A 13,717-nucleotide genomic window follows, 5' to 3' on the forward strand; every position below is an offset into this window, starting at 1 on the left:
AGCTATTTCAAATTCTAAAAGATGATGCTGTTAAAATGCTGCACTCAATATGTCAGCAAATTTGGAAAACTCAGCAGTGGCCACAGGACTGGAAAAGGTCAGTTTTCATTCCAATCCCAAAGAAAGGCAATGCCAAAGAATGCTCAGACCATCTCACAATTGCACTCATCTCACATGCTAGTAAAGTAATGCTCAAAATTCTCCAAGCCAGGCTTCAACAGTATGTGAGCCGAGAACTTCCAGATGTTCAAGCTGGATTTAGAAAAGGCAGACGAACCAGAGATCAAATTGCCAACATCTGTCAGATCATAGAAAAAGCAAGAGAGTTCCAGAAAAACATCTGATTTATTGACTATACCAAAGCCTTTGACTGTGTGGGTCACAACAAACTGTGGAAAACTCGTCAAGAGATGGGAATACCAGAACACTACCTGCCTCCTAAGAAATCTGTATGCAGGTCAAGAAACAACAGTTAGACCCGGACATGGTAAAACAGACTGGTTCCAAATTGGGAAAGGAGTACGTCAAGGCTGTATATTGTCACCCTGCTTATTTAACTTATATGCAGAGGACATCATGCAAAATGCCAGGCTGGATGAAGCACAAGCTGGAATCAAGACTGCCGGGAGAAATATCAATAACCTCAGATATGCAGATGACAGCACCCTTATGGCAGAAAGTGAAGAGAAACTAAAGAGCCTCTTGAAAGTGAAAGAGGAGAGTGAAAAAGCTGGCTTAAAACTCAACATTCAAAAACTAAGGTCATGGCATCCAGTCCCATCACTTCATGGCAAATGGATGAGGAAACAGTTGGAACAGATCCAAAATCACTGCAGAAAGTGACTGCAGCCATGAAATTAAAAGACGATTCCTCCTAGGAAGAAAAGCTATGACCAACCTAGACAGCATATTAAAAAGCAGAGACATTACTTTGCCAAAAAATGTTCATCTAGTCAAAGCTATGGTTTTTCCAATAGTGATGTATGGATGTGAGAGTTGGACCATAAAGAAAGCTGAGCACTGAAGAATTGATGTTTTTGAACTGTGGTGTTGGAGAAGATGCTTGAGAGTCCCTTGGACTGCAAGGAAATCAAACCAGTCAATCCTAAAGGAAATCATTTCTGAATATTCACTGGAAGGACCGATGCTGAAACTGAAGCTCCAATACTTTGGCCACTTGATGTGAAGAGCCGACTCATTAGAGAAGACCCTGATGCTGGGGAAGACTGAGGGCAGGCAGGATAAGGGGGTGACAGAGAATGAGATGGTTGGATGACATCACCGACTCATTGGACATGAATCTGAGCAAACTCCAGGAGATAGTGAAAGACAGGGAAACCTGGCGTGCCGCAGTCCATGGGGTTGCAAAGAGTCAGACAGGAATTAGCGACTGAACTGAACTGATATGGGTAAGCTGGTGGTTTTAAGTATTATAACGTGAAAAGATTCCCACTTACCAGAAACCATGTGATACATATGATTTTAGCATCATTATATAATATTAAAGCAAATTAAACCAGGCCACTCCAAGCCCCTGTAGTTGTTTCTGGGCTCCTGAGCTCTTCCTAAAATTGTGCTGAATGCTTGCAGAGCCCTTTCCCCTTCCCAACCTCTTCACTCCTCTCATTTCAACAGCTCTTGGATTTTGAAATCCCACCTCTTCTACCAGAGAATTTACCTTCCAGTTCCATGAAACCTTCCTTTGCTGATCAGAAAACAGCCCAACGTTCAGCTTCTCCTACTTCCATATTCTCTTTACAAGCGACTCGCCCAGTTATTCGTCTCACCTCAAATACTACCTCATTTATTCATTCCAGCTATCTGCTCAGCATCTACCAAGTGCCAGGTGCTGTTCTAGATGCTGGTGACACATCAGTGAACGAAACATACTGTGATCTCATTCTGTGACCTTTGGTAACTACTTATCTGTCTGGTGTGTGATGTAAATACATTATCATCAATTTATGTGCTCGTCTAACTTTTTCTTTTATTCTGTGGCATGTCTTTTACAAATTTGTAGTTGTTGTTTAAGATCTCAGAAAGCAGAAATCTTAATTAGGTAAAGTTATCTCACAGTGCCACATGTAATTAAGTACTTTTCAACTCAATGATACAACCTACCTTGGTAAGAGTGATCAGCAGTCCTCTGATAGATGTGACTATGATTATTCCAACCAGAATGAAGGAAATGTGTTGGGACCAGAACTTCACCTGTCAAGACAAGAGGAAGAAAAAATATTTGTTAAATCTCTGTTCAAAGAGATGGGAAAGCTAAGACGATACATTATTATCACTTATGTGACTGTGAGAGGGAACTTCATTAATAAGTAAGTGGCAATAAAAACATGTATACAAAGACTTCAGTGGATATCTTAATTATCAGACCTAAAACTTAAGGACAGAAGACAGCAAGTGCAGTGAAGTGATGAAAATAATACTAATAAATCAGAAGAAACACAAAGCCAATAACACAGCTTCAAGTAAAAAGCATGAATTAAAAGGAAACTAAATAGCAGCCTGATAATTTTTAATATTTGTGAATGACAGTTCTATGATCACCCAAAACTTAAATAATAATAGAGTATGTAGACATTCTCAGCTATAGTCTAGGAAGTAGTTGACCTTTATTTGAATCAGAGGATGATACCTTTTCCTTCTCTGGGATTGCTTCAGCGTGAGAGGCAGCTGTGATACCCTGTGCTTGATTCAAGGCTGAAAAGCATCAGAGGGGAGCTGTATTGCCAACATCTGAGAGATGTTATTCAGATTTATGAAATGTGGAGTGGTGTGTAGATGAGTTACAGAAGGAACACATATACATACACAGCAACTAGCCCTAGAAAGCACTAACAAGGAAGGCCTTTCTAAAAATTCACCCCAGTAAAAAAATTTTAAAAGGAAAATACATATGAAATATGAGTGAAGCATGCTTTACCATATAATTTATATACTACTTAAAGGAAAGAAACCACACTCCTTCACATGAAAAAGGATATACTGTTGATTTATCATCTAAGAAATGTATGCCTTGAGTTGTTTCTCAAGGACTGGAGCTCAATTTGCTCTGGTGTATTTTCATTTTATCAAGTTACCAGGAGCATGCTCAGCTGAGGGTTATCATGCAAACTATGGCCAGGATCATAGAACAACTAAATGGCACTCGTAAGGACTAAGAATGTGACACTGGTTTTATTACCAAAGTGCTAATCAGCTAGAATCATTGGCCATACAAATACCTGGAAAATACACTATTCTACAAATAAAGATATTAAACTTAAATCAGGACAAGACTGTCCCAATTATAAAACAGGTAGAAAGAAGATTAAAAAAAAATTTGTACACAGGTGACAGTCAACCATTTTTAGCTCAAAGCCCATATGAATTGATACAGATAATTTTTTATAGCAGAAATCAGTGTAGTTCTAACACAAAAACACTAATTAGTAGTTAATTTTCTACCAGAGGAATCAAAGGTGAGTTATATGCTTGAAGATATCATCAAGTATCACAGACAGAAGGATTTGAATACTTGGTAGGGAGAAGCTGGAGAGTGGTAGCTGTGACTGAGAAAGAAGGAACTGTAGAAATGATCACTACCCATGAAAATAATAATTGTCAGTCATTATTTATGGTTTTAGGCCCTTTACAAATCTGCCATGTGAATATGCCAAAACATAGAGGGAGAAGAATGAAAGCAGAAACAAGTAGCTAGAGTAAGGACGTAGAATCTAAACATAACAAATGAAGATTTTGATACAACTCTTACATCAAATTGGATCCCCAGATAATTCACAGTGATTTCAATGCCTCTTGTGACTGGATCAGTTTTCCCAACTCGGTCAAAAACGATATTGATGGTTGCCTACAGAGACACAGACCTTTACATTAGAGTATCTCAAAAATCAGTTTCAAAAAATGATTCAAAATAATGAATCACCAAGTGTTTCTTACAGGTGGATATTTCTAAAAATGCAATTCTACTTTCAATCTAAATCATACATACTACTACTAAGTCACTTCAGTCGTGTCCGACTCTGTGCGACCCCACAGACAGCAGCCCACCAGGCTCCCCCGTCCCTGGGATTCTCCAGGCAAGAACATTGGAGTGGGTTGCCATTTCCTTCTCCAATGCATGAAAGTGAAAAGTGAAAGTGAAGTTGCTCAGTCTTGTCCGACCCTCAGCAACTCCATGGACTACAGCCTTCCAGGCTCCTCTGTCCATGGGATTTTCCAGGCAAGAGTACTGGAGTGGGGTGCCATTGCCTTCTCCAAATCACACATAAGAAATCTATTTTGGCTATTCATACATTGGCAAACAAAAGTCCCTATCTACCCTATCTTTTTTTTCCATAGAGTGTAAAGGGGGATAAGGCTATGACATATACACCTCAATTTATTAGGATCCAAAAAGGTAACATTCTGGTAAAACACAAGGTAAGAGAATCAAGTCATTCCAGGGTCATTCCCTATGGTTATTTTCTGAAAACTCTAACAGCAATCACTAAAACAACAAGGAGAGTTATTATAGCTGACAAGCCAACAAAGAAGATCAAATGGAATTATGAAAAATAATAGATTAATCCAAAAGAAGAAAGACAAAAGGAAAAAAGAACACAAGACAAATAAAAGCATACAGCAACAGGGTTGCTCAACCATAACAATAACACATTGAATATAAATGGTTTACCACTGTATAGCACATGGAACTCAGTGTTATATGGCCTGGATGGAAGGTGAGTTTGGAGAGAACAGACATATGTACATGTATGGCTGAGTCCCTTTGCTGTTCACCTGAAATTATCACAACATTGTTTGTTAATTGGCTATACTCCAATACAAAATAAAAAAGTTTAAAAAATATAAAAGTGGTCTAAACCAGAGGTTAGCAAACTCTGCCACGGTCATATGACGTGTAGATAAATGGACTTGGCTGTGTTCCATTCAAACTTTTCAAATAAAAGCAGGTGGTAGCTGGATTTGGCCTAGGGGCTGCAGATGGCTGACTCCTGGTCCAAATATGACAAATAAATGGAAGAGACCATTAGATTAGATATACAAGCAAGTTGTTTACAAGAAGCCCACTTTAAATATAAAGATACAAATAGGTTAAAACTAAAAGCATGGAAAAAGATTTATTATGCTAATGATAATCAAAGCTGGAATGTCTATATTAATATCAAAGTAGACTTCATAGCAAAATAATGTTGCCAGAGACTAAAAGGGTCATTCCATAATGATAAAAGAATCATTTCATCAAGGGGTACATAGTGACCCTACATGACATACATGAAGAACAAAAACTGATATAATTTAAAAAAGGCAAATCCACAACAATAGGTGGAAATTTCAACACCCCTCTCTCAATAATCAAGCAGTCAGAAAATCAGTAAGAGTATAGAAAAACTTGACGATATTATCAATCAACTTGACCCAAGTGAGACCTGTAGGCTATTCCACCCAACCAGAATAGAATACACTTTCCATTCAAGCACACAAAGAACATTAACCATGGTTGACCATATTCTGGGCCAGAAAACAAGCCTCAAGAGACTTAAAAAGATTCAAATCATACAAAATATGTTCTCAGACCACATGAAATTAAATTAGAAAGTAGTTACAGAAAGATATTCAGAAGATGCCCAAATATTTTATAACACACTTCTAAATAACTGATGAGTTAAAGAAGAAATCAAAAAGTAAATCAGAAAGTATTTTGAATTGAATGAAAATAAATATAAACTATCAAAAAAGTTGCATGTGTGAAATACAAATAAAATAGTGCTTAGTAAGAACTTTGTAGCATTAAAACGCCTATATTTAAATAAAGTTTCAAGTCAATGATCTTAGCTTCCTCTTTAAGAAATCAGAAAAAGAAGACACCCAAAAAAGCAGCAGAAGAAAAATAATAAAGATCAGAGCAGAAATCAATGAAGTAGAAACCAGAAAAAGAGAAAATCAATTAACCCAGATGCTGGTTCTTTGAAAAGTTCAATAAAATTGATAAACTTCTATCTAGATTGATCAGGAAAAAAAAGAATGAGAGATATCAATTCACATCCACCAAAATATTGAAAGATTACCTAATTGAAGGCAGAGTTCCAAAGAATAGCAAGGAGAGGTAAGAAAGCCTTCTTAAGTGAACAATGCAAAGAAACAGAGGAAAACAATAGAAGTGGGAAAGACCAGAGATCTCTTCAAGAAAACCAGAGACACCAAAGGGACATTTCATGCAAAGATGGGCACGATAAAAAACAGAAATGGTATGGACCCAACAGAAATAGAAGATATTAAGAAAAGGTGGCAAGAATACACAGAAGAACTATACAAGAAAGGTCTTAATGACCTGGATAACCACTATGGTGTGGTCACTCACCTAGAACCAGACATCCTGGAGTATGAAGTCATGTGGGCTTTAGGAAGCATCACTACAAACAAAGCTAGTGGAGGTGATGGAATTCCAGCTGAGTTATTTCAAATTCTAAAAGATAATGCTGTTAAAGTGCTGCATTCAATATGCCAGCAAATTTGGAAAACTCAGCAGTGGCCACAGGACTGGAAAAAGTCAGTTTCATTACAATCCCAAAGAAAGGCAATGCCAAAGAATGCTCAAACTACCGCACAGTTGCACTCATTTCATATGCTAGCAAGGTAATGCTAAAAATCCTTCAAGCTAGGTTTCAATAGTACATGAACCAAGAAATTCCAGATGTACAAGCTGGGGTTAGAAAAATCAGAAGAATCAGAGATCAAATTGCTAACATCCACTGAGTCAGAAAAAGCAAGGGAATTCCCGAAAAACATCGACTTCTGCTTCATTGATCATGCTAAAACCTTTGACTGTATGGATCACAAGAAACTGGAAAATTCTTAAAGAGATGGGAATACCAGACCACCTGATCTGCCTCCTGTAAGGAGAAACCTGTATGTAGGTCAGGAAGCAACAGTTAGAACTGGACATGGAACAACAAACTGGTTCCAAATTGGGAAAGGAGTATGTCAAGGCTGTATATTGTCACCCTGCTTATTTAACTTCTATGCAGAGTACATCATGAGAAACGCTGGGCTGGATGAAGCACAAGCTGGAATCAAGATGCTGGGAGAAATATCAATAACCCCAGATATGCAGATGACACCACCCTTACGACAGAAAGCAAAGAGGAACTAAACCCTCTTGATGAAGGTGAAAGAGGACAGTGAAAAAGCTGGCTTAAAACTCAACATTCAAAAAACTAAAATCATGGATGGCATCTGGTGCCACAACTTTATGGCAAATAGATGGGGAAACAAAGGAAACAGTGACAGACTTTATTTTTGGGGGCTCTAAAATCACTGTACACAGTGACTGCCGCCATGAAATTCAAAGATGCTTGCTCCTTGGAAGAAAAGCTATGACAAACCTAGACAGAGTATTAAAAAGCAGAGACATTACTTTGCTGACAAAGGTCCATCTAGTCAAAGCTATGGTTTTTCCAGTAGTCATGTATGGATGTGAGAGCTGGACCATAAAGAAGGCTGGGCACTGAAGAATTGATGCTTTTGAATTGTGGTGTTGGAGAAGACTCTTGAGAGTCCCTTGGACAGCAAGGAGATCAAACCAATCTAATCCTAAAGGAAATAAACCCTGAATATTTATTGGGATAATGATGCTGAAGTTGAAGTTCCAATACTCTGGCCATCTGATGTGAAGAGCTCATTTATTGGAAAAGATCCTTATGCTGGGAAAGGCTGAGGGCAGGAAGAGAAGTGGGCAACAGAGGATACGATGGTTGGACGGCATCATCAACTCAATGGACATGAGTTTGAGCCAACACCGGAGATAGTGAAGGACAGGGAAGCCTGGCATGCTGCAGTCCATGGGGTTGCAAAGACTTGGAAACGACTCAGTGACTGAACAACAAAATGACTGTAATTAAAAAGACAGATAATGGAGAGGATGTGGAGAAATTGCAACCGTCACACATTGCTGGCAGGAATATAAACGGTGCAGATGCTTTGGAAAACAGCCTGGTAGTTATGCAGTTTATTAGAAGGTTCAACATATAGTAAGCATATAACCCAGCAATTCTACTTCTACAGATATATATCTAAGAGAAATGAAACACATGTCCATATAAAAACTTATACATGGGGTTTCCCTGATGGCTTAGAGGTAAAGAATCCACCTGCCAATGCAGGAAACACAGCCTGATCCCTAGTCCAGAAAAGTCCCAAATGCCACAGAGCAGCTAAGTCCATGTGCTGCACCTGCGGAGTCCACACACCCTCGAGCCTGTGCTCTGCAACAAGTGAAGCCACCACCACGAGAAGACTGCGCTGCAACAACAGAGCAGCCCCTGCTCGCGGCGACGAGAGAAAAGCCTGCACAGCGACGAAGACCCAGCACAGCCCCAAAACAAACTTATACATGAATGCTCAAGAGCATTATTTACTGTGGCCAGAACTGTCACAATAAAACAACTCAAATGTTCATCAACTAATGAGTGGATACTTTAAATTAATGTGGCATATCCATATAATGGAATAAATAGTATTTGATCATAAAAAGGAATGAAGTATTTACTGATAGAGGCTACAATATAGATAAACCTTGAAAACATTATGTTAGGAAGCCAACCACAAAAGATCACATCGCATGATTCCATTTAATAAAGTTATTAATATATTTATATATTAACATTCAATTATAGAATTTAATTATATATCACATTCATTAATTTATTAATATATTAATATTCCATGCAAACCCTTCTACTAGTTGGAAGAGAAAGAAATACTTCTCAACTTGTTCTTTAAGGTTAGACACCTAAACCATAGACGTTAACAAGAAAACTACACTCTGACATTTTTCATAAACATAGATGCAAAAACTCTTCAACAAAACATTAGTAAATTAAATCTAACAAAACATTAAAAGGATAATACACCTGGCCAAGTAAGGTTTACTCCAGGAATGTGAGGTCAGTTTAATGTTCAAAAATTAATTTTACTGTATTAGCAGACTAAAAAAGAAAAACCACATGATCATCTCCATAGATGCAGAAGTGACAAAATCAAACATGCTTTCATGATTAAAAACACTTAAGAAACTATTAATAAAAGAAAATTCCTCAATCTGATAAAGGCATCTAGGAAAAACCAACAGCTAACACCATACTTAATGGTGTAAGACTGGATGCTTTCCCCCTAAGATCAGGAACAAGATTAGGGTGACTGCTTTACTTAATTCTGTTATGGGAGGATTTGGTCAGTGCAGTAAGGCTTGAAGAGGAGGAGAAGATAGGATGGAACTGTCTATGTAGGAAAACAATGAGAGAGTTCAGCAAGGTAACAGAATACAAAATCAATATATAAGAATCAATTGTATATCTATATACTATTAACACTTGAAAATGAAAATTATAAAAACACTGTCATTTATAATAGCATCTAAAAATTAAATACTTAGATAAATCTGATGAAAAATGAGAAAGATCTGTACACCAAAAACTATAAAACACTGCTGAGAAAAACTAAGAAAATCTAAATAAACGAAGAGTTGTACCATGTTCAGGGATTGGAAGACATATTGATCAAGACAGTGTGGTATTGGCAGAAGTAAATATATAAGATACATATAAATCTCAACAGAAAAAAAGAGAACAGAAACAGACCCATATACATAAGGTCAATTAGTTTTTGAAAAAATTGCAAAATTGCCTCAATGGAGAAAGGATACTCTTTTCAACAAATGGTACTAGAACATCTGGATATCTACGTGAAAAAAGTGAACTTGGATTCATACTCCAATATTGTATCAGAAATTAAACTTAAGATGGATCAGACCTAAATGTAAAATCTAAAACTGTAAAATTTCTATTTTATATTTTTCATATTAAGAAAACATATGAAAAAAAATCTTTGTGACCTCAGGTTAGACAAAGATTTCTTAGATACAACACAAAAGCATAATCTATAATAAAAAAAGGATAAATTGGACACCATTGAAATTAAGACCTTTGATTTTTGAAGGATACTGCTAACAGAATGAAAAGCCAAGTCACTGATGGGAGAAAATATTTTAAAATCACATATTTGATAAAAGGTTACCAGAATATACTGAAAAACGCTCAAGCCCAACAAAAAGAAAACAATGAACCTATTTAAAAAATGGGCTTCCCAGGTGGCCCAATGGTAAAGAATCCGCAGGCCAATGCAGGAGATGTAAGAGATGTAGGTTCAATCCCTGGGTTGGGAAGATCCCCTGGAGGAAGAAATGGCACCCCACTCCAGTATTCTTGCCTGGAAAATTCTATGGACAGAGAAGCCTGACGGTCTACAGTCCATGCGCTGCAAAGAGTTGGACATGACTGAACGACTGAGCACAATTAAAAAACTGGCAAAAAATCTGAATAGATAAATCACCAGAGAGGATACACAGGTGGCAAAAAAGCACATAAAAGTTGTTCAACATCATTAGGCATTAGGAAAATACAAATTAAAATGATTTAGTACCACCTCGTATCTATTAAAACATCTAAGATTTAAAAGACTGACTACACAGTGTTAGCAAGGATGTGGAATAATTGAAACTCTCAAATACTGCAGGTAGGAATGTAAAATGGTACAACCTCTTTGGAAAAGTTTGGCCATTTCTTCAAAAGTTAAACATATCTGCCATATGATCCAGCCATTCTACAAGCAAATGCTTTCTCCCAAGAGAAAAGAGAACACATGTCCAAAAACAGACTTGTAGACAAATATTCACAGCAACTTTATTTCTAATATTCCCAAACAGGAAACAAACAAATATTGATCAGCAGGTGAACAGATAAAACAAATTGTGGTGCATCCATACAGTGGAATACTACAAAGTATAGAGAGACAAAGGGGCCTGAGGAAACATTTGGAAGTGATGGATGGATATGTTCTCTATGTTGATTGGGTGATGGCTGTTGCACAGGTATACGCATATATCAAAACTTACCAAATTGTATATGTTAAATATGTACAGTTTACTGAATGTCAATCATATCTCAATAAAACTGTTAAAAACCAATACAATATTGTAAAGTAATTAACTTCCAATTAAAATAAATAAATTAAAAAAAATAAAAATAAACAAATGGTCCACACACATACACACAAAAATGTTACACTCTCCTAAAGGCTGCATCTCAGGAAAAACCTTTAGTAGCTTAATAATATGAATACTTGATACCTGAATACACTATCTTTATTTATCCTCTCCCACTGAAGAAGTCAAGATTTAAAAATGTCATCTGCATGGGTATTAACATCAATTTTTTATAACATTTAGATCTGTTAAATCTAGAATCCTCCATTCATCTACACTGATCAAAATTAACTAACAAGCTGACAAAGCTCCTCTTTGTGCAAGCACAGCCTCAGTGGGAAAGTCATCAAACCAGAAAGTCAAATCAGCCTTTTTTATAATCACACTGAAATCCATTAATACCTGCAGATGGGTCACAAGTAAAGACAAATAAAGCGGTGCGTAAAATGCACAAAAAGAATAGAGTGGGAGGGCAAGCCACAAAAGAGTAAAAGCTGGAAGCACAGAAGATGAATTTATCTGTAGGAATATGTTTTAGAATTTACTTTTTTGGGTATATACAGATTATTAAAAAGGACAGGTGGTTTCTATTCTGAGCTGAAGGCTGGAGTCGTGTTATATACAGTCATGTACTCATGAGTAATATGAAGAGTAGGGCGTAAAACAGGAAACTTCTATAGTCACTTCATATATTTCACAACCTAAGAACTTACTAATGATTTCTGACAGAAGAAAAATGCAACCTCCCTTTTCTAGGTGACCCAAAAAGAAGAGAGGGAAGAGGCTCAGATACGTGAAAGATGACATGCTCTGTTGATGCAGTTGGATTTGGAACTTAGTTCACAGCCTCAATCAGACCCAATTTTCTCTCTGCCATTACTAGAGCAAATTATCTAAACCTTGACAATTAAAAAAATATACTTACCATGAAAATTTTCCAAACACAGTAAATAGAGAAGAAGTAACCCAGAAAATTAAAGTATTTCCCTTTGAAAGTTTTGGAGTATTCTATTCTCTCCTGAGGGAGAACAAACACAAAACATGGTTAGTCTTAGCAAAATGTATATTTACATTCTACAAAAATATTTCTGCCTCTATGAATCACTGTTCAGGCTAAGAATTAAAACCACATATGATAATAATATTAAAATAACAATAATAGTAGTAGTGGGAAAATTTACTAAATGATTACTTTAAACCAAAAATTAGGATAAACACCTTACATGCAGTATCTACTTTAATCTTCACAACAACTCTTATGAGGTATGTCCTTTTTAATTTTACAGATAAGAAAATGAAGGCTTAGAATGGTTAAATAACTTGCTTAAGGACACACAGCTAGTGAGTAAGGGAAGTTAGGCTCAGGTCTACCTGTCTCCAAAGCCTATGTTTATCTCTATCCTATGCAGCTATTCCTGTGAAGTGATCCTCAAAAAGGATTAAAATAGTTGGAACAATCTTAAGTAATAGATTTTGCATGTTTAAATTACATTGCATTTTAGGTGTACATAGGAAAGTTGCTTTTTGCAGTTAGGTTTCTTCTTAATCTGGCACCTTTAAAATAGAGCTAGACCACAGCAAGGGCTTCCCTAGTGGCCCAGTGGTACAGAATCCACCTGCCAGTGCAAGAGACTTGGGTTCGATCTCTGGGTTAGGAAGATACCCTGGAGAAGGAAATGGCAATCCAGTCCAGTATTCTTGCCTGGGAAATCCCATGGACAGAGGAGCCTGGTGGCCTATAGTTTATGGGGTCACAAAAGAGTCAGACATGACTTTGGGAATAAACAATAACAACAGACCATGGCAGATATCTTACTGCTCTTACAATATTACTAACTTGCAAGAGAATAAAAAACAATCACAGGAGCTACCATAGGAACCACCTTCTTGATCTTGGCCATCAGTAGGAAGTGACGTGTGCAACCTTTCTAGATGATTAAAAGCTTCTTCTGACTATTCCAATAATTTCCATTTTTGAGAGTGTTTCATTAAGGGTTTTGCTACTGGTAGAAGCAATGTCACAAAGAATCCAGGTATCAATGCTTCATGACTGATACTGAAGCTACTGAGGTGCCTCTTACATGGCTTGGCCACAGAGGATGCTACAAAGCTTATTTAGTCTTGCTCTCTCTTCAATCACATTGGTAAAAACCACACTTCAGTTTCCTTGCTCTGTACCTTGGTAGCATACAGATCAGCTGTTTCCAGAAAAAGTTGCCTGCTTAGTTCTTCCAAAGCATCCACTTCCTGTTGAATGAGAGTAAGATCTGGCACAAAATGGGCATCAAGGTTTAAATCACACAGAAGTTTCAAGGAATAGCAATGAATAAAGCACATGCTTTTGGTTTCTTCTATAGCGGGTCCTAGGAACTGCTCATATTTTCAATTTCCTGCTTCATAGCCAGCAGTACTATTTCAGAACTATTTTTTCAATCTCAGACACAGGTGTATAAAAGCTTTACCATTAAGAGCACCACCACCAAACACCTACCACTCAGTTTTACACTAGCTTGAAAGTGGCTCGGGTAGGTAGTTCTGTTTATTTTTGCTTTATCTAGTTAGCTTAAGTCAAATGTCATTTTTGAAATCTCAAAAGGTTAGTTACATAGTAAGAAAAACACCTAAAATATACAGCAAAGTTTTCTCTTGAATTATCTTGAATAA

The 13,717-nt window shown here is 37.0% G+C and overlaps 1 protein-coding gene across 2 annotated transcripts in view; it reads right to left on the minus strand.

Annotated features, from left to right (window-relative positions):
* The window catches only part of GPR89A (G protein-coupled receptor 89A), a 59,203-nt gene that overhangs the window by 14,403 nt on the left and 31,083 nt on the right, over nucleotides 1-13,717 (minus strand). For both annotated transcript variants that reach the window (XM_070785790.1, XM_070785789.1), the window contains exons 9-12: nucleotides 13,232-13,320; nucleotides 11,979-12,071; nucleotides 3,767-3,862; nucleotides 2,122-2,211 (exon numbers count right to left, since the gene is read on the minus strand). In XM_070785790.1, the coding sequence (XP_070641891.1) occupies nucleotides 2,122-2,211; nucleotides 3,767-3,862; nucleotides 11,979-12,071; nucleotides 13,232-13,320 (368 nt within the window). The remainder of the gene's footprint in view (nucleotides 1-2,121; nucleotides 2,212-3,766; nucleotides 3,863-11,978; nucleotides 12,072-13,231; nucleotides 13,321-13,717) is intronic.

Source organism: Bos indicus, chromosome 3 (assembly GCF_029378745.1).
Source record: "Bos indicus isolate NIAB-ARS_2022 breed Sahiwal x Tharparkar chromosome 3, NIAB-ARS_B.indTharparkar_mat_pri_1.0, whole genome shotgun sequence".
Taxonomy (NCBI): Eukaryota; Metazoa; Chordata; class Mammalia; order Artiodactyla; family Bovidae; genus Bos; species Bos indicus.